This window comes from Aspergillus japonicus (genome assembly GCF_003184785.1).
Source record: "Aspergillus japonicus CBS 114.51 unplaced genomic scaffold BO86scaffold_41, whole genome shotgun sequence".
Classification (NCBI taxonomy): domain Eukaryota; kingdom Fungi; phylum Ascomycota; class Eurotiomycetes; order Eurotiales; family Aspergillaceae; genus Aspergillus; species Aspergillus japonicus.
This window is the reverse complement of record NW_020291678.1, coordinates 91791-112613: the sequence shown is the minus strand read 5'-3', so window position 1 is coordinate 112613 and position 20823 is coordinate 91791. Positions and strand designations below refer to the sequence as shown.

The following is a 20823-nucleotide window of genomic DNA, read 5'->3' as shown; positions in this document are numbered from 1 at the left end:
GGGGAGGGGGGGAACGGCCACTCTATCGGGGATGTGTTGGGGGATTGGTTGCTTTGGATTGTGCGGCCGCGTGCGCTGGGGCCTATTGTGGGGAGGATGGTTGTTGCCGGGGAGCGGGGGGTGAGGATGGTTTATAGTTTTGAGGGATAGCTTGAGGGGGGGGCAGGGGAGGTAGATCTTGGTCTTTGAACGGATAATGCTGGGTAGAGCTTCAAGATGCGGAGTAGTGAGTGAAAGCAGAACTTGGATGGTAGAAAATCTAGCTCTAAGGACAATTAAAACAATCTATCAACGCAATAACGAAATTAGACAAATTTCTTTTTACGTAGCAGTCAGTATATGCACGAGTTAAAACAGCTGCCCCTGGCCCCCTTATGTTGATGGAACCTCGCAACACCTTAAGCCGCACCAAGAACCGAAACAATTCCCTCAATCTCACTCGCAATCCCCGTCAAAAGACTATTTACCTCTTCTTCATCCAAAAGCCCCCCCTCGACCCGCACACCAAACCCAAGAGAGTCAGTCTTAGAATCAGGGCCAATATCAATATACAGATTCTCGTCAGGGAGGAAGGACGTGTCCAGAGCCGCCACCGACGTTGCCGTCTCAGCCAGGGGCTCCGATGGGATGAAATCCGTCGGAACGCCGATCTGCAACGGCAAGAACAGCTCGCCGCTCTCGTCTACCTCCGCATCCGCCGCCGTGTCGTTGGCTGACGGAACAGCATTTTGCATCCAAAGCAGGTTCACCCAAGCATTAAATAGATGGCCCCCGGTATGTTGGGCGCTGGACCAGGAGAGCACGTCTCGGAGCGAGCTCTGTTCGTAGGAGACACGTTCTGCGAGGGCCGACTGGATGGCTCGGGCCTGCTCCACAAGACCAACATCCTCGCCTGGCGTGACCTCGGGAACGCGGAATGGATTCACATTGAGACATGGGCCGGATAATTTGTCGATGTTGTCGAAGGACGCAGAACGACCTGTTTGATAGAGACCCATCGTGGGGGCCGAGACACCGGTAAGTCGAGCGATGCTGCGAGAAACCGCGAGGAGAACCACCGTTTGCAGGCTGATGCCTGCAGCCCGGCAAGTGCTTTCCAATCTCGACAAGCCCTTGACCTTTTCCCAGGCACCCACGAACAGTTGACCGGAGACCTCCTCTCCGCTGCTGTGGACTTTGTTGATTAGAGTAGGGGTGGCTGAGCCCACAGTTGACGACCAGTACGGCTTCTCATCGAGCTCACGAAGAGAGCCAAGCGAGAAATCCACGAAGGCCGGGAAGTCTGGATTGCTATTGAGCGCCTGGCCCCGATAAAGCTGGGCAAGCTCAGACACAAACATTGGCATAGTCCACGCATCGTACGCAGCATGATTGATGAGCACAAGGATACCATCGCGATCACTGGCCTTCAACAGCCGCAGACGAACAGGAGGCGTGGACAGCGAGGACGGAAGCAGCGCCTCTTCCCTGGCTTGGGCCTTGGCCGCTTCCGTGATAGGGCAGGAATATTCAATGACCTTGAACTTGCTTGTGTCACGCATCGCTTGCTTCAGGACAACCTGTACGGCCTCCGTTGCAGAGATCGCTGCAAAGCAGGTCCGCAGTATAGGATGTCTCTGTTGCAGCTGGAACCAAGCCTCCTCTAGCCTTGCGGCATCAACTCGCTCGACGCAAAAGTACGGCCAGGCAGGTTCGAACAGTTTTCTTCCGGACTTGAGCCAGCTGGCAAGGTGATAGTACTGCCCACCAAGGCACGGGAGAATCGCTTCGACCGAACTCTTCTCCAGCCTAAGTTGCTGAAGGACAGCTTTCTCGACCTGCTCGTAGTTCTGAATGAGGGAGCCCCGTGATTGCTTGCTCTTCTCCGAGACAGGTTGAATCCGTTGACTGATGCCACGAAGGGTGTTTCCTTGCAGTATGTCGGCAACGCCAGTTCTGAGTCCCTTGGCGCGACAGAGAGCGGCGATGCGAATGGCTGACAGGGAGTCCAGCCCAATGCTGAAGATGCTAGTGTTTGGTTTGATGTTGTCCACGGAAACACCAGCCACTTCTGCAAGCACGGATCGGACTATGTCTTCATGCACAGGCTTAGCGGAACCTTCGACTTCACGATCCTGCGACACATCCCGAGACAATTTCATGGGAAGATCACCAAGGCCCTCGGGCACAATCGTCGCACACCTCGTGGGGTGTTCGATGATATCACTGATGATCGCAGCATACTCGTCCAAGAGCTTATCGAGCGCGGTCTGGGTGAAATGTTTTCCACTGCAGGCAGCATTGACCACGAGGCCATGACTTGCATGATCCACCTCAATATTCAGTTTGTACTCCGCCTGTGCGGTGTAGTTGTCGTCCTCATATGGGGTCCAGATCGTCTGCTCATTGATAACACTGCCGGCGAAGTCCGCACTCTTCTGGAAGACAAAAAGAGTATCAAACAAAGCTGCTGAGGTCAGGGCATTGGACCGTCGGAGCGAGTTTTGCACAGTCCGCAAAGGCGCATTCTGGTGCATCTGTGCATCGGTTGTCAGTTGTTGCAGGCGGAGAGCCATTGCCTTGTTGGTCAAGAACTTTGGCTCGAAACTGACTCTCTGGGCCACAGTGTTAAATAGCGGTCCCAGGGTCTTCTCAGCTCCGGCCACTGACAGCGACCGCCCCGCTAGGACTTGTCCAAATACCACATCACGCTTCCCCATAAGATGAGCCAGCAATTTGGCGTAAGCCAAGAGAGACACGCTCTGAACTGTAACCTCCATTACTTTACAGGCCGCAATCACTGTAGATAGATCGACATTCAATAGTCGCTCGGAAGTATACACACAGTCGGCAGACTCGGAGGTAGGCAGCAGAGGAAGTTCAGAGATTTCATATCCCTGTAACCTTTGAGTCCAGAACTTAGAAGACTCGTCCTGTCCCTTTAGAATATGCTTGACTGTTTCCGAGAAATTGGGTCTCTCCGGCGCCGGATCACCATTGTAAATCATTGCCAAGTCTTCGAAGAAAAATGGAATAGAAGCACCATCGTAGAGCGCATGGTGCAAGACAATCACAAGGACCCTGCCCTCCGGCTGACTGACCAAGAAAGTCTTGAGAGGAGGAGTTTCAAAGCTAGATTCTTCGCGGAAAGAGTAAAAAGCCGCGATCTCCGACAGGACATTCGCGTCAGAGGGCAAGGTGATCTCTGCCCATTCAAGTGGTGGTTTGCTATGGACAACACCAATCCAGGAAGTTCCGAGCTCTTCGATCTGGTGGAATGAGGTGCGCAGGATATCATTTCTTTCAATTACCTGGATCAGAGCCTCTTTAAGGCGCGTGAGATCAACGGAATCGGCAAGCCTGACAGGATGCGGGTAGACATAGACCTGCCCGTCGGTGGCTAGGGTTTGAGTGATCATTCCCGACTGCAAAGGCGTGGTCTCGAACATCGCATTGATAAAGTCCTCCTTGTCCAGAAGGCGGGCGTATTGACCATAGACTGCAACGTCAATATTGTCACCTTGAACGCTTTCTGGGTCCTGATCTGGGACCCCATTGCTGGCAACGTCATCAATGTACTTGGCAAGTGCACCTATGCAGGAATATCGCATGACGTCCGACGAAGAGACGCTCAACCCCACCTCGCGAAGTCTGCGGGAGAATTGAATCGCCGTGACAGAGTCAATGCCAAGACTCAAGAATGATGCACCCTTCGTGACGTCCCCTGCTGTCAGTCCACAGAACTCCGCAGTGTGCACTCGAATCTGGGTTTCTATGGAGGACCAATTGGAGTTGTCCCATGCAACAAGAGGAGATTGTGTGCCCGGTGTGGAGGGCCGGGATAAGTTGAAATTGGCCAGAGAAAGACCCTCGCCAGACACCACACTCGATATCACGGCCTCCATCTTCTCCAAAAATACCTCTGCATCGTAGGGAGATCCAAACGACGACGAGAAGTTGCAGTGCAGTTGGATCGTGTCCGTTGCATGATTTGCCTCGACTTCAACTGCAAAAGGGTATTCTGCAGGCATGTGGCTGTCCAACTCCTGCCACAAGCAGTGTTTGGGAGGAGGTGTGGTGCGGATGTATGAGAAAAGGCAGTCAAACAGCGGTGCATCGGCCTCAATCCATCGCTGAATGTGTCTCAAGGGAGTGTGTTGAAATTCGAGAGATCGAATTGTAGACTTTTGCACATGTTCGATCACCTCGTCAACGGTTTCTAGTTCGGTAACATTGAGACGGCCTGGGACAGTGGTGATGCACGGCAGCAGAACGGACGATGCGCCTGGTATAGACACGGCTCTGCCCGATAGCACCAAACCGTATGACACGTCGGGAGCTCCAACAGTATCCGCCAAAAGGAGCGCGAATACTGCTTGAACTAAAGATGGCACGGTGGTATGCAGTGCTGCGGAGCACCGTTCTAGTTCGCTGAGACTGCTGTGGAGCTTTCTGCTTCTGAAAGCAGAATCCTCCATGGCATCGGTGTCACTTCGGAAAGTCGTTGGGCGATAGCCAGCCAGATACGAAACCCAATGCTCTTTTGTTTTGTCCATATCCTGGGTGTATACATGCTCAATGAATTCTGACGGTGATCCTCTTTCAGGCACTTCTTCACCTGCATACCGGGATGCAGCATCCTCCATCAACATAAAGAAAGATTCGCCATCATAAAGTGCATGGTGAATGTCGATGAACAATGCAAAAGGCTCATTGGTGCTTGACGATTTCGCAATTGAGAATCGTACTGGCGGAGACCTAGTCATGTTGGAGAGTATTTCTTGAGAGATCTGGTCATGATTGTCCTGATGCCTCTTTATCGATTCGTCCAAGTCGTCGTACTCTTCTTCCACCCAGCAGATTTGATGGGCATCAGCTGCAAGGATCACCTGCACTATCTGCTTGTCGAAGGGAGCAAAAGCAGTTCTCAATATGTCATTGTCATCGGCGACCGTTTGCCACGCAGACTTTAGCATTTCCAGTTCCACAGATTGCTCAAGTTTCAGGATAATGTGATTGACATAAAGATGGCGGCCTTCGATATTCATGGATCGTGCAACTAGACCTTCTTGCAGGGGCAAGCAAGGTCGAATCGCAGCCGTGCGAGCTGGATCAATATCTGCAACAGGATGCTCCCTGTACTCAGATTCGATCTGAGCAAATTGCCGACGAATAGTTGAGATGGCAGTCTCTGTCGCCGAAGAGGAACGTCTAGGCAGACGTGCAAGTTGCTCGACGAAAGGGTTGCTCATGACGAGAGCCACTGTAGCCTGATAGCCAATTCCTCTGAGCTTGATTGAGAGACCAATTGCGCTGAGACTATCCAAGCCAATCTCAAAAATGTTTGTCATTGGTCCGATTGACGTGGGATCTGCCGCAACGATTTCGCAGAGTTCTTTCACCACAGCCTGCTCATCGGCCGATAAAGGCCGGTTACCAATGGTGCCATCTTTGCTCGAGGCATTGTTACCTTGCAAAACAGTAGTAAGGGGGAGGTCGGCGAAGAGAGCAGCCAGTTCCTTGATGTTTGCTTTGCCGGACAGAGGCGCCAGCGGAATGTAAGTGATGGGGAGGATAAGCTCAGGCACCATGTAATTCGGTAGCTTTCTCTTGCACGCATCCTGCAGTTCTTTACCGAGCGTGGCGAATTCCGAGAACAGGAATGCGACATTCGCGTCTTGTCCACTTTTGTGGGCGTTGGATCGCGCGACAAAGGAGATTAGCTGCTGCCTTGAGAGACCAGGGTGTTTTGCGACCGTCGTGACAACACTGATGTTAAGACTACAAGAGGAGCGAATAACCTCGGAGACCTCTCCAAGCTCCAGTCGTTGGCCACGAATCTTGGTCTGGTCATCGCCGCGGCCAAGGTACTCGACCGAGTCATCTGGCATCAAGCGTCCAATATCGCCAGTACGATACATCTTCTCCCCGTTTGGCCCGGTAACAAACCCGGTTGCATCAGGCCTGTTGAGATAGCCTTTTGCAACAAGGTCACCCGTGAAACAGAGTTCTCCTGTCTGGCCTCTGAGAGCGTATGTGAGTGTTCCAGGTATGAGGACATGACCAACACAAGCACTTAGTGGAGGGCCAATGTTACGGAGATTCGTCTCTTTGCCCACTGGAGCGAATGTGCAGCCAATTGTTGCCTCGGTAGGACCGTACGCATTCACAAGAGCAAATCCGGGTGCTGAAGCCCATGTATCTAAAACTTTCTGCGATATCTTTTCGCCGCCAACAGTCATGTACTTCAGACTGGGACATTGCGCAGGCACGATATTGGACTGATCCACCAAAGATGGAACAAGGCTGGCGTGCGTGATCTCCCATTTGGAGATCGTCAATCCGAGATCATTGAGAATCATAGCTCTGGGAGCTGTCGCGGTCGCCATGCCATGCCTCCATGGGAAGAACATTTCTAAAAGGTGAGGATCAAAGGCACGGCTGGCTTGAGCGAGGTATCTGCCAGTTCCCGCAAGCTCCGAAGTGACTGGGGCACGGCGGCAGGTGAATTCAGAAAAGGACTCGATGAATGACGAAAGATTGCCTCTGGTCACCATGACGCCTTTGGGTTTCCCTGTCGACCCAGAGGTATACAGCAGATAGGCTAGATCATCTGGTTCAGACATGTAGTCCTTGTCCTCGGCTGGCATCGCTGTCAATGACTCAGAGAACTGAGGATCATCAAAGCACGTAATCTGGCAGGTCTCCGGCACATTTCCGAAGGATGCAGCAAATGGTTTCTCAGTGAAGACGAGCGGGCAATTGCCATCCTCGATCAGGAAAGCTTTTCGGTCAGCCGGGAGACCGTCGTCAATCGGCAGATAAGTGTTTCCCGACTTGAAGATGCCAATGATGATGGGATACGAAATCAAATCTCGCTCGGAGCAAACCGCGATCATTCTGTTCTTGTGACCTAGTGAGGCGATGTAGGCAGCCACTCGGTTCGCCTCGGCATTCAATGTACCATAGGTCATTGTCTCCTTCTCGATCCCGGACTCTGCTATGCTACTGGCGACCTCAACGGCAACCAATTCGGGAGTTCTTGCAGCATATACCTCAAGCCAATGCGTTGGGCTTAGCCGCACTGAGTTTGCCACTTCTTGACTAACTGGCTGATCCGAAATCGACCGCAGACCTTTCGGGAGATGGTTGACCAGACTTCCGAAAGACTCATCAATCGACGAGAGCATTGAACTCACCAATCCATCAACTTGGCGGACAAAGACCGACAGCTGGGCCCGCGACATTATCCTGCTGTCTGAAGAGGCTTCTATATAGATCGTACCGTCGGAGCGCTGGAAAGCATTGAACGCCATGGGGTGTTCGACGTGTAGGCCCACCTCATCATCCAATTCATGCCAGATGCTAGGCTCTATGAGATCGATAGAGTCATCGGTGGCAATGTGAAAATTGAATACCGCAGGGTATAGCACCTCGCCTCTTTGGCGATTCAACAACTTTCGAACCTCGCGAGCATGAATATGACGGTACTTCCAGGCCTGAACAGAAACTCGGTGCTGACTGACGAGTATCTCCCGAATGCTTCCGTTAGGGTGGAATGGAACGGGTACGACGGATATCAAGGGACCAATGCTGTTCTCAAGGTCGGGGTGTAAAACACGATCAGAGAGCGTCTCAGCAAACACGGCTGCTGGAACTCCAAGGTAGCTTAATGACACGTAACACCACGCTGCGCGAATGATGGACGCGATTGACGACAGTCCCAATTCTACTGCAATTGCCTGCAGTTTGGAACTCGGCTCGGTCATAAGAAGCCCTTCTGAGATCAACTCGTACACTGGGACTTCGCCCGGTTGCAATCTCTTGCCAGTAAGGTCGGGCCAAACAGGAGCATCTTGGTCAGAAAGGTTCTTCAGTTGTGAGTCCCAGAACTGGCTAGTTTTCTTGCTTCTCTTATCGGTGGGAAGGATAAGGGAGAATGCATCAGTAAGCTGTACCCGGGATGGCGGCTTGTAAGTATAAGCACATCGCACGTCATCCAACATGAGACCAAGTGAAGGCTCGTCATGTATAGAGTGATGGACTGTGAACATCATGATACGTTCGGCGCCGGTATCAAATATGGTGACAGCCCACGGTGGATGTCTGAAGTAGGCCTTCTGATGCGTGGACATGATATCATGCAATCTTTGACCCCGAAGCTCTGTGATATCCGATTCGGGGCATTGCAGAACCTCCCAGTTGAGGTCTGGAAGCTGATAGACAATCTGCAATATGGAGGTATCCCGGTTGTCGGCTGTACTAGGGCCTGGTTCTCCAATTTCAGCGACAGGAATGAACCCAGTCCTCAACGCTTCGGTGCGTTGGCACGTGGCGAGCCAAGCTTGCTTCAACCTGATGAGGTCCACCATATCATCCAAGAGAAAGAAGTGGTTGCTCCAGTACATGGAGTAAGTGCCCATTGTCTCACTAAGCAAGCTTTCCTGCAACGGAGATGCTTTAAGGATCGTAAAGCTTTCTCCAATCTGATTCGCGGCGGCACTGTGCCATGTTTCATTGAAATCCCTCACGTCGAACGGTTCGGAGGATTCGGCTGGAGTACCTTGACTTGCGTCAGAAACTAGCAGCATCAAATCCTGGACAGTCACGCAATTGAGAACGTCAACGACCGAGATTTGATGGCCGGCTTCTTTCAGTCTAGAGGCCACTCGGATTGCGCGAATAGAATCAATGCCGAGGCTACCAAGCCGGCTGGACTCGGAGACAACTGAGGTTGAAATGCCGGCCAATGAAGAAATTATTTCGACTATGTGGGCAGCAACGGATGCATCAATCGTATCATGGGCAGTAACCAGAGAGCCATTGGCCAAGGCTGTTTCAGATTCCCAGCCATCGATGTCAATTGATGCATAAGCCGCTTGTAGTGCCCTACGATCAATCTTGGCTGAAGGTGTTCTAGGAATACTAGACACCACGAGGAAGACAGAAGGAATCATATGATCGGGCAGAACACGCTGAGCTTGTTCCCTGGCAGCTCGAGCTATTTCGACAGCGGATTGACCCGACAATACCAATTGATCCTGCTCTTCCATGGCTGCAGCTTTCGGCGCGGACAGAAAGGCGGCCACCACACTGTTTGGCCTGTCCGGACGACTGAGAACAAGGGTCTCAATGCTTTCAACAAGGCCATGGCATTCTCGCAGAGAGAAGCTTATCTCACTCAGCTCCACCCGAATGCCGCCCAGCTTGACTAGATCATCGACGCGGTTGATGTATTCAAGAGAGCCATCGGCAAGCATCCGAACGAGGTCACCAGTATAGTAGACGATTTGTTGAGCCTCTTCGTTCCATACATACTTGGCTTTCGTGACATCGTCCTGATTCAGATAGCCAGGCGAGAGCTGTGGACCGCCAAGCGCCAGCTCTCCGATGGCATTCTTCATGACCAGGCGCTGACTCTTGGTCACGAAGACCGAGACAGTCTCCATGGGCCAACCAATGTTCGCGCTTCTGACATTCTTATGCTCGTTGCCGAACTCTCTGATGGTCGAGACAACTGTAACCTCGGCTGGTCCGTATGTGTTAAAAGCCCTCATATCGGTACCCCAGTCATCAGCCACGGACTGCGTCAGCTTTTCGCCAATCATGGTAATGACCTGTAATGTCTCACAGCTCTTCCGAGGTACTCCAGCTGAGAAAGCAGGGGTCAAATGTGCATGCGTTGCTTTGGTAATATTGGCTAGCCTTGAAAACGAGCCAAGCATGATATCTCTCGTAGCAGAAATTAGAACGCCACCAACACCCCAGGTATAAAAGATATCCTGGATTGATACGTCGAAAGTGTAAGACGAAAATTGCAAGCATCTTACACCCCCCGGCACATCCGTAGGAATATCCTTCTGGAGCGTTCTCATACTAGACACAGCGGACGAGTGTTTGATCGGCACTCCTTTGGGTGCGCCGGTTGTTCCACTGGTCCAGATCAAGTACGCCATATCGTTTGAATTGACTTGAGACCTAGGATTGGTGGAAGTCGCTCCATTCGTTTCAGCCGATGTTTCATCAATGAATCGATTCACATCTATGGTCTGCACCTCAGCGGGAACCGAACCCTCTGGCTGGGCCCCATCAAGATTAGAAACCAGTAAAATGCTTGATGCAGTCCGGGCAATCAAGTCGTGACGACGCTGTGCAGGAGACATAGTGTCGATTGGACACCAAGCGCCTCCAGCTTTTAGAATACCGAGAATCGCAACATACATGGCAGGACTCTTTTCAATGCAGATTGGAATCGGACGGTTGTTCAGCTCACCACTGATCTGGTTAAGGCGCACTGCAAGTCGTTCGGCTATGTCGTTGAGCTTTCCGTAAGACCAGGTAATATTTTGTGTGTCATATTCGTCATCCAAATTATGCTTGAAAATCAAAGCAGGGTCTTGAGGGTGTGCCAGTGCATGCTCCTCAAACTGCGATTGTAGAAGAGATCCTTTTTCTGCCTCCTCGATAACCTTAGGTTGCGGGTTGAAGCATGATTTCGAGTCACATCTGGTCTTCATGGGGCCTTCGAGAAATATCCCTTCTGGCTCGTTGAGAATAAATTCGACTATGTCAGACATATGCCCTAGCATCATCTGTGCCGAGCTCAGATCAAGCTTGGACTCATCAAAACTGGCACGGAATGTTAAGGAGGAATCGGGACACGGCCACACCTCTATCATGACTGCAAAGTCATTCGCCATGGGCGGGTGATGGATTGAGTTCCAGATACCACTTGCATTGGAGCCTGCATTGAAATCTTGATACGCTATCAGTGTATCGTATGGAAGTCTTCCTTCCGCCGTAACGAGTGATCCCAAGCCAGGTTGCAGATGAGACAGAGCGCTTGCATTGAGCTTTGTTAGGCATTGGGTAATGGCGCGATTTGTGCAGGTGTCAGCTGAAGTGGTTTGCGAGTTCTCGAAAGTGAGTCTGATCGGAACAGTGGTAAATGTCGGGCCAATGCAGGTCTCCGAGACAACGTCAAGTCGGCCTGAGATAACACTGCCCATCACAACATCCCGATCAGGCGTACCACTGTAAGCCAATAAGACTGATCCCCAGGCCGCCTGAAGAACCGAAAGAGGACTTGATCCAATAACTTTAGATCTCTTCTTGAGGGTATCCTGACGGATACTGGCTGTGATCTCCACGCAGCCGGTGGTTTTGACTGAAGAGGGTCGGTATGAGGTCAAGGATGGGAACGGGACAGGAGAGTATTGTGCCAAATGCCTGTTCCAGAAGTCGAAAGTTGCGGCCTGATCTGATTGGAAGTGATGCTTCACGACATGCTCAATAGAAGTTCGTTGCTTGGCTGGCTTATCGCAGTAGATAGAAGTTACATCCTCAAGCAAGAGCTGCAGCGAGCCACCGTCAAATATCCCGTGGAACATGCTCAGAACAATCTGACTCCCCGTGTGACTATTGACCAGAGACAACCGAAAAGGCGGTTTGCTAAGATCAATGGCCTCTTCGGCATCGCAGAGTGCAGTTTGCAGAGCCGCCTCGTTCGAGACAGTCTCGGGAACTTGATAGACAGCCCAATCAGCGCGGGGCACTGCTTCAGGAGCAAGAATGCATTGGGCGAATGGGGCCATATCATCGTCAACCCAACAAAATACTGTGCGGAAGGAATCATAGCTGGAAAGGACCGTATCCCAAGCCTGCTGAATCTTGGGCAAGTCGACATCAGGTTCGAGCCGCAGGACAGTGTGGTAAATGTACGAGCGAGCCGCAGATGTCTTATCAGATGAGCTACGCAGAAAACTGGTTAGCATGCCTGATTGCGTTGCTGTTGTCGGAAGAACTCTGGCAACTTGATTCGGCGTCAAGTCTAGTCTTTCTGCACATATGAATGCATTTCGTTGACGGAATTCTTCAAGTTTCTGATGGAGCGGGTCGTGGATTCCGTTAGTGTCTACCTTGTCCGCCATCTGACAACGCTGAAAGACGAGGGAAACTAGAGCTTCCGGCGTCTGTGACTGCAACACGTCGCCGACAGAGAGGCCATCAAGATCATGATCCCGTAACTTCTGCAGAAGGCGCATTGCGCCGAGGCTGTCAATTCCAAGAGAATACAGACCAGCATCGGGCATGATAGCAGCAATATCCTCATCTGTTGTCTGAGCGATAAGTTCAATCACAAGCTGTTGTATGGACAATAGATTCTCGTCCCCCGAAATTTCCCACTGATTCTGTACACCATTCGTAGTGTCTCGAACAGGCTCCTGTGGGGTGTACAACTGAAAATCACTCTTGCCTGATTCTCGAAGTTGGGCCGAGATTGCTTTGCGGTCAACCTTGCCGGAGCTCGATCGGGGAAGGCTGGGGAAGAAAGCATATGCAGAGGGGCACATGTAATTGGATAGGTATCGCTGCGCTTTGTTGTGTGCCTCATTTGTTATCGTCTGTTTCTCGACAGCACTCGCGTCGCCATTGTTCACAACCAGACATGCCACTATTTGCTCACTTCCCTGTACATCAACGTCGCGTTTGAGTACCACGGCCACAGCTTCTGTCACTCCAGGGATTGTAGACAGAACCGACTCAATCTCGCCAAGTTCAAGCCGGCGGCCGCTGATTTTCACCTGATCTGATGTTATCCGACCGAGAAATTCAATCACTGGACAGCCGGATTCGTCCCAGACGATGCGCGCCATGTCCCCAGTACGATACAAGTACCCGAATTCTGCGCTGTTCACAAAGGCCTTCGCAGTTTCGTTCGGGCGGTTCAGATATCCCTTGCTGACTTGCGGACCTCCTATTGCCAGCTCACCAGCAAGACCCGCTGCGATCGGTCTTGGTTCATGACTGTTGGGGTCTAAGACAAACATCGCGCAAGTTGGAAGCGCTTTGCCAATGATTGAGCCCCGAACCGAGCGACCAACTGGTGCCAAATAGGTGCAATTAATGGCAGCCTCAGTGGGTCCATATGCATTAACCAACATTCTATGCGGTTCATCGAGTGAAGTTGTTGAGAAGTTTGCGATGACTGTCCTATTGAGCTTCTCGCCCATCGTCCAGAGCGCTTGAAGGGTATTTAACCGGGAAGGTCGCAAGAGTGCGGCCAAACTCGGCGTAGCCATCATGATGGTCGCTCTTGCTTCGTTGATGGTGGCTTCGAGATCAGTCAATGTCAGGCTTCGATCAGCTGCGCAGAGAGTAGCTCCGGTACTCAAGGTGACGAAGATCTCCATGAGAGACGGATCGAACGTTGGGGAAGCAAATTGAAACCAACGAAAATCACCTTCGAGATTACCAGGGAGCGGGATAGCCGTAGCATGGGACTCTATTGAACAGGTGACTGCAAGATGGCTTACTTGCACACCTTTCGGCTTCCCCGTAGATCCACTGGTAAAGAGGAGATAGGCGATTTGGTCATCCTGGATATCCACTTTCTCAAGGACACTCTCAGCTTGTGAAGATTGAGTACGATCAATCAGCCCCTCCCATTTGGAAACTTGCCTTACGTTGACCCATGCGGGCATGCGCTCATCTTCACCACGCTCATCAGGAGACCAAGGCCCAAAAGATGGCTCGGGTATATTACCCAGAATGATAGGACAGCCTATGTCCTGAAGAATTTCACGTATCCTCTCCACCGGAGCATCCTGTGGAATAGGAGAAAATGCAAACCCGGCTTTCAATATGCCAAGGTATGAAATGTACAGTTCGGGCGATGTCGTCATATACACAGGGATAATTCGCCCACAATCGGCAGCATCGCGGGCCGCCAGCAGGCCCCTGATATGTACAGCGAGATTAGTGGCGGCTTGGTCGAGGTCAGAATAAGTGAGAATGCTGTGCTTTGCAGAACAAGTTGCAGAAGGCAAAGAATGAACGAAATCGAGGGCTATGGCATCAGGCTTTGTCCGGGCCCAGCCCTCGAACGCAGCGTGGATAAGATGTTGTTGGGGTATCGTAGAATCAGTAAAATCATTCCAATCATGGCGTCGTGAAGGGGGTATCATAGATGGAGGGAAATTCATAACAGAAAGCTCGGGAGGGGAGGCCTCGAAGGCCAATGACAAAGACGATTCCGCCAGGTGAGCGGCAATAGTCCTGAGCAGCTGATCCACTGCAATTACGGGAATCAGTCGGTCGGGATAGGTAAAGCAGATCTGGATGGTAGCAGCGGTGATGGCAGGCCCCACGTATAGCGTGAAATTCTGCGGGTCGATCAGTAAGACGCTGTGGTGACAGTCAAAGGCAAGTAACAGGGAACCCACATTTGCAGTACCCTTAGAAAAGGGATGTTGCTCGCTATTTTCAAGTTCTTCGCAGAGTCCCAAAGCCAGACAGAAGTGGACTTCATCAGCGTCATGATACTGCTCGTCCACCTCTTCGATGGTGCAGCGCTGACCATCGGCTTCCCGAAGTACAGAAGCACAGACCACTCCGCGCTCTTTCTGTGGACCAGAGATGGCGGTTGAATGACGTGCGACAAAGAATGCGATCTCATCCAGACCTGTGAAGCTCGAGATAAAGTGAGCGTATCCTTGAACGAGGTCACTTGCAACCGCTTGGAAATTTGTATCGCAAGCAAGCTCGACGCGGGAGCTCAGGACTACTGAGCTCTGCGAAGGATTGTCGACTGCGTACTGATCGACTGTATCCAGAGCAGGAAGCTTGGTAGTCGGGATAGAAACAAGAGGCATGGCTGAATCGAGAGCATTGTGTGTTGCAGAGGTCGTTGTCAACGAGGCGTTGTGCCCCTCATCTTGCGGAAGGGCGGTTGCCATTGATTTGAAATGTCCGAAGCGGGGTACAAGTCACGCACCTGCAGAGGATGACCGCGACGCTGACTTGCTCGACAGCAGGAGAGATAACTCTTAGGATGGTAGAAAGAATGATGTTTAGGGAACACAGGTGGCCACAGGAACGAGAAGATATAATTTACTATTGTTGCGCGGCAAGTACTTTGCTCACGCAGGAACTTCCAAGGATATGCATAAATGGTGTCTGGTCAGCATGACTTGCAGTGGATCCAAACGGGTACCACGCGAAGCCATTGGGCATTGATCACATTTTCCAAAAGGTTGTGAGGTGAAAGTGGGGGGGCAAGATTTCAGGATTATCCAATCTGTAGCATCCGAATTCGAGAGTGATTATTTAGAAGTAAGCAGATTGGTAGACGGTGCTAGATGAGCTCGGGGGTTTGAGCGCATGATTTTTCTCACTCATCCCTGATCCCGGTAGCGCTCCGTGCCAGACGCGCGCATCGCGCCACGGCTCTCGGCCTCAGGCCACTGTTCAGGCCAAGCACTGCCCGGCCAGCCTTTCGCTTCGGCCTGAGGTTTCTCCGATTATCGGCACCATGCTTATCTGATTAGATCATCTGATAAGATTCTGCATGCTGTGCAGTCCAAATGTTGTCGCATGTCTGATACAGTTTATATGAGTTGCGAACTTCTGCATCACGGCTTACATAGAAACTATTCAGCTCTTGATGTTATTTGAAATGTGACTCCCTCTTCAAATTTATTGCTTTGCTCGTCTACTACACCTATATCTCAATGGTTCAAGCGGATCCTTTTGACTAATCACTATAGGGGCAAAATTTGTCAAATCCTCGTACTTTCTGAGTAAAGGTAACATGCTGAATGTGGTTTGCTACTTATACATTATTCATTCTGGTAGGCCTTGATTCAAGTAGTTAAAACTCACCATAGTCATACTAAAATTAGAAACATCCCCCGCAGGTTTCAACTTACTACCCACCGTCATAGATTTCTATAACAGAAGCCTGTGCTTGTGATTGTTTCTGAGTATGGATCCTTGAATGCGCAATGGCTGGAATTAACAGTCTAGACTATTTTCTACCTAGAATTATGAAGGCTCTGTACTAGTATCATCAACTTGCACTATGTGGCTCCGCGATACAAATATATAACGGGGTTGTTACCCAGTATATCTTCCCTGGCATGATGCTTAGACCTTGAAGAGTAGGGCATAATCTATCCAATCTTCCCATTTAACCCATTTTCATTCAAGAAGAACTGCATAAGGGAATAGTATGGAAGGCATGACGCCAGTCTTGCATTAGTATTCAAAAGCAGTAGGAATTTTGCAGTTGATGGGCAGTCAGAAACCCCCTCACTTCCGACCGGTGAGGGACGGATCAGATAAACGGAACGGGATTCAGAGAGGTTTCTGTCTTTGTGCGTGTGTGATCCACTTTACCAACTCTTCTAAGAATCGATTGGTTGTGTCTCTAAATGAATTTGTCAAATGTGCGTTTTCTATTCCACATTGGTCACAGGTTCAGATGAGTCTCCGGCATTCTGGCTGCTCCGGCGACCAGTGATTGGGCGCGATGCAGCCAGGACCCGGTCGCGCCACTTGGCGCCAATCTGATAAGATGGATCAAAGAGACGGAAAACAACCATCCGGCTTCTTGTAACTTGGTATCCGTAGTCATCCGATTTCGATCGAGCCTGTGTCACTGGGATATTCTTTTCTGAACTTGGAGTCCCGGAGCTCTTTACTATGAGAAATCGACCTCACTAAGCAGTTTCCTCAGATTGCTTTCGATGAAGAGTTCTTCCTCGGTCTCCGCCGAAATCCCCGAGACAACATTTCGGTCTGGTCCAGGCACCGCCGATACAACAAGGGAACGTTCGCGTTTGTGACAGATGTCCCCAACAGGCCCACAGTCTCTGGGCATCTGTCCCCGGGTCTCGGGTGATAAGTCGCTGGTTACACTCTTGTTATCATGGCGTTACTCTTAAGAATGGGCTGCGCCCCCTTTGCTCCTTGCTACCTTTTTTTCACTCAATTTCCGTGTCTACCAAATCCGCCAACTCTCCTACATTGGCTCTCTCCCCTCTACCTCCCCTCTCTTACTTCAGATCAGATTGATAGACCTCCAAAGGTCACTAGAACGACACACTCACAATGCCGTCCAACGAGGGCCTTGTCTCGCTTGCGCGCGAGTTCCGCGTTCTGATCGTCGGTGGCTCCTACGGTGGATTGGCGTCAGCCATGACGCTGATAGATCTCTGCCGTGGTCGTCTCGCTCGTTTCAACTTTACGCCCAATGCACAGCCCCCTCAACATCGCATACCCATCCAGATCACATTAGTGGACGAGAGGGATGGATACTGTCAGTAGTTTTACCGCTGATTCTATTCTATAACATACAGCCACTAATCCAAAGAATGACTCCAGATCACCTCATCGGCTCCCCCAAGGCACTCGCCTCAGAGAAATACGCCTCGAAGACTTGGAACAGATTTGTGGACATTCCTGCCTTGAAGACTCCAGACATCAAATGGATCCAGGGAAGTGTCCACTCCGTGGACTGCCAGCGGAAGGTGGCGCAGATCCTCGATAGCCAGACGAGACGATCGAGGGAAGAGAAGTACGACTTCCTGATCGCTGCATCTGGATTACGCCGCGCTTTCCCGACGGTACCACAGTCCCTGGAGCGTCAAGAGTTCCTGGAAGAGACAAAAAGGAATGTTGAAGCCATCCAGAACGCAAAGGAAGGCGTGGTGGTGGTTGGAGGGGGTAAGTCTTGTCGCATCACCCCGCCCCCGTGTCTAATAATGCTAATGAGTTATAGGTGCCGTCGGTGCTGAGATGGCCGCTGAGTTGAAGGATCTTTACCCCAACCAGAAGATCACCCTGATCCATTCTCGCGATCACCTCCTTTCTGCCGAGCCTCTGCCTGATGCGTTCAAAGAGCGCATCTGCACTATCCTTCGCGAGCAGGGGGTAACAGTCATCCTCGGACAACGCGTTGTCGACACCACTGCTGTTGAGACGGAGGGAGGACGCCGCGTCTGGCAGCTTACTCTCTCCGACGGCACCAAGCTCACGGCTGGCCATGTGATGAACGCCGTCTCGAAGAGTGTTGCGACTTCCACTTATCTGCCTAGAGAGGCATTGAACGAGGAAGGACTCGTCAAGATCAGACCCTCGTAAGTCCCTCTTCTCCTGTAGTCGATACAATCGAGCCTTGACTGACTGCCGGCCAGCCTGCAATTTCCGGACAATGTTCCCAACGCAGATGACCACTTTGCTGTGGGCGATATTGTTTCGTGGTCGGGGATCAAACGCTGTGGCGCTGCCATGCACAAGGGTCATTACGCAGCCACCAATGTCCATCAGCGCATGATAGCACAGGCTTTGAACACTAAGCCGGAGTTTGTCAACCTGCAGCCGCACCCGGCCGTCATGGCTATTGCTCTGGGTAAGAACGCTGTCGCATATGACTCGGAGGGTGGGCTGCAGGACGGTGCGAAGACCTACGCTACCATGTTTGGTGACGACATGGGCTTCAGCAGTAAGTGCTCTCTCAGACCGTGCCAGTCCCACTTTTCTATATGCTGATGCTGTACAGTCTGCTGGAACTACATGAAGCTGGGTGAGCCTTGCCAGGCTTAGACCTGACTTTGATCTCTAATCATGTCTCTGACAAAGCAGGCCTTTGTCAAATATGGGATTGAACAAGACAGTAACTGGCCAGTCGACTTGAGGAAAATGACTATAGAGTCACGATTATGGAGTGCTATTTGAGCACTAACTATATAAGCAAGCATGTTTGAGACGATCTGAACTTGAATATTTGTGATCTTCATTAGCTAGATAGCTATTGTCTCTGTCAGGTAGGCTCTGGAAGGCTCTACTTTTTGGAATCTATGTTGATTTTGGTCCATTTCGTCTCAACTCTCCTATAATACGTCCGTAGGAGCGCCACTTCTCTTTAGCGAAGACTACGAGGTCTCGAGTCTGGCGCGTCTTTGAAGATTATATTGATGTATTGATTATTCATTATAGCGTTACCGATGGGCACCCTAACCCAGTGCATCAAGCCTCGCCCAAGGCCTGCTTCCTCGACTTCGAGCGAGTATCAAAGTACGGGGCTTCACCCAGACTGCAAACCCGGTCTCCAGCCCGAGCCTCTGCGTAGTCGTATGTGGCACAGTGCCAGGTTGATCGGTTATCCCAAACGGCCAAATCATTCTTGTTCCACCGGAAGCGAACCTGCGCGTCGTGGTTTTGGGTAATGAGCTACAAGTAGATCTGTCAGTCCACCTGGCACACATTCCTGAAGCTGTCTGCTGGCCACACTCACATTGAACAGATAGGCGAGCAACACGTCGGATTCATCCTTGGTGACCCCATTGATGCGCTTTGTGAACCCCTTATTCACATACACGGACTTCCAGCCGGTAACAGCTATGGACGAAAAGTCAGAGATTGAGATCTGGGCATGAAGCAGATTTCCAAAGAAAGGCGGAGGAGGAACGTACGGTTCGTGCGAATGACGGGATGGACGGCGGTCAGTCCCTCGCCCTGGTTGAGGGGCGAGCCTCGAATTCCCTTCCGCAACGGATTGCCCAACCGCCGCGCCTCGTCGTGGAAGAACGTCGCGTCGTGCGTCGCGGTCAACCCCTCCAGCATTTGCGCCATGGCGGGCGACAGGCGATCATAGATCTCATAGCCCGACGCCCAGAGGGTATCGCCTCCCGTCTCCGGGAGCGTGTGGATCTTCAGCATGGCGTAGTCGGAGGGGACGGGCTCAAAACTGATGTCGCTGTGCCAGCCTACGGACGCGAAACGACTCGTGTCGCTGAGCTGATGCGTGAGACCGCCCCCCTTCTTCTGCTTCTCGCTACTGATCACGCTGATCTGGTCGCCCAGCTCGCTGCCTTCTTCCGTCAGGGGGTGGATGTGCAGTCCGGACGACTCGGGCTGTGATGGGGCCAGTCAGTCAGGTGTTCTTGGCGGACTCACTGACCTCTCAGGTTTCATATTCAAACTTGGATGGGTGGGTATGTACTTACGCATCCAGCCAGGTGTGTCAACTTCTCTCCGAATTCGCGCATCTGCTGCGGTGTCACGTCCTGATCACGCAGGAAAACAACACCTCGGCTTGAGACTGTTCCCATCAGCATCAGCGGGTCAAGTCTTTCGGAGATCATGTCATACTGGTTACTGCGAGATCCCTGATGATCTGATCGCATTGCTCGGACTTCAAGATATCTGCCACCTGAAGACCTTTGTACTCGCGACCAATGACCGGCGTCAGGTCTTGCCGGGTATACGAGTCCAGAGACCCGGAATACTGGAGTGGCTCGGAGATGCGCGGTCGGGACTGCTCATGGCCTCCCCTGATTGTTGAAGCCGGGGCATTTTCAACGACAGCAGGCATGATGACGGTTCTGGCTGTTGCAGAGGCTGGTGTGAGGTGAAAGGGCACAAAACGGGACTTTTGCTTGTGGCAAAACCGACGAAGGGATCTGATAAGCTTCCGACTCTTTATATAAACTAGGATAGCCGACGGAATACGTCTACGTCGATTCTGCAGCAGCGATCACGGTGGTATGTTGTCAACGAGTCGTCCCCACCGCGGTGGAGGGCTGCGGGTCATGCAGTACGAATGGCGACAACCTCGCGACGCGAACCCTCTTTTACAGGCACTGGCTCGTTATCTTCCGCGGAGTCTCCTGGTCGCATCTTCCGTACGGCTCCAGGGCCACATAGGCACAAACGAGTCAAGTCCCTCGTGGGCCCATCGCCCTCGTTTTCCCCGCATTAATCATGCCCGATTGGTTTGCCTCTGGGTGATGCCAATCAGCGACCAACGGGATGGCTATCGGCGGGGCGTCGGCGAAATTCTCGGAGGGCTTCTTGGTCCGTGTTCTGTCATTTCTTAGTCTCGCCAAACAACACCGCCATCATTAGCGAATAGGCGCTGTCAACGGGGCCCTTTGTTCGTTATGGTGTGCATGTGCTACATCTACAAAGAGCAATGCTCCGAAACCTGGAGAGCATGGTAGACCACGCTCAGGCAACCAGTGGGAATGGCTGCGGTGACAGTGCGTTAACTTACAAGCA

General features: G+C 51.6%; 3 protein-coding genes across 3 annotated transcripts; 1 reads left to right on the top strand and 2 right to left on the bottom strand.

The window, feature by feature from the left end:
* Positions 1-224: 224 nt before the first annotated feature.
* Positions 225-14650, bottom strand: sidC (nonribosomal siderophore peptide synthase SidC; the record flags this gene model as incomplete). Its single annotated transcript, XM_025675952.1, has 2 exons — positions 225-14443; positions 14578-14650. The coding sequence occupies 2 exons, from the start codon at positions 14648-14650 to the stop codon at positions 399-401; spliced, it is 14118 nt and encodes a 4705-aa protein (XP_025525714.1). The 3' UTR covers positions 225-398.
* Positions 14651-16393: 1743 nt separating this feature from the next.
* Positions 16394-18576, top strand: BO86DRAFT_449447 (putative pyridine nucleotide-disulfide oxidoreductase AMID-like). The gene is made up of 5 exons (XM_025676715.1): positions 16394-17080; positions 17146-17487; positions 17543-17900; positions 17958-18265; positions 18323-18576. The coding sequence occupies exons 1-5, from the start codon at positions 16873-16875 to the stop codon at positions 18364-18366; spliced, it is 1260 nt and encodes a 419-aa protein (XP_025525713.1). The 5' UTR covers positions 16394-16872; the 3' UTR covers positions 18367-18576.
* A 172-nt stretch (positions 18577-18748) lies between these two features.
* On the bottom strand, positions 18749-20588 carry BO86DRAFT_366034 (TauD/TfdA dioxygenase family protein). The gene is made up of 5 exons (XM_025670086.1): positions 19915-20588; positions 19770-19864; positions 19236-19677; positions 19058-19161; positions 18749-18993 (listed from the first exon to the last, which is right to left on the bottom strand). Exons 1-5 carry the CDS (start codon positions 20135-20137, stop codon positions 18790-18792), a joined length of 1068 nt encoding a protein of 355 aa, XP_025525712.1. The 5' UTR covers positions 20138-20588; the 3' UTR covers positions 18749-18789.
* Positions 20589-20823: the final 235 nt, after the last annotated feature.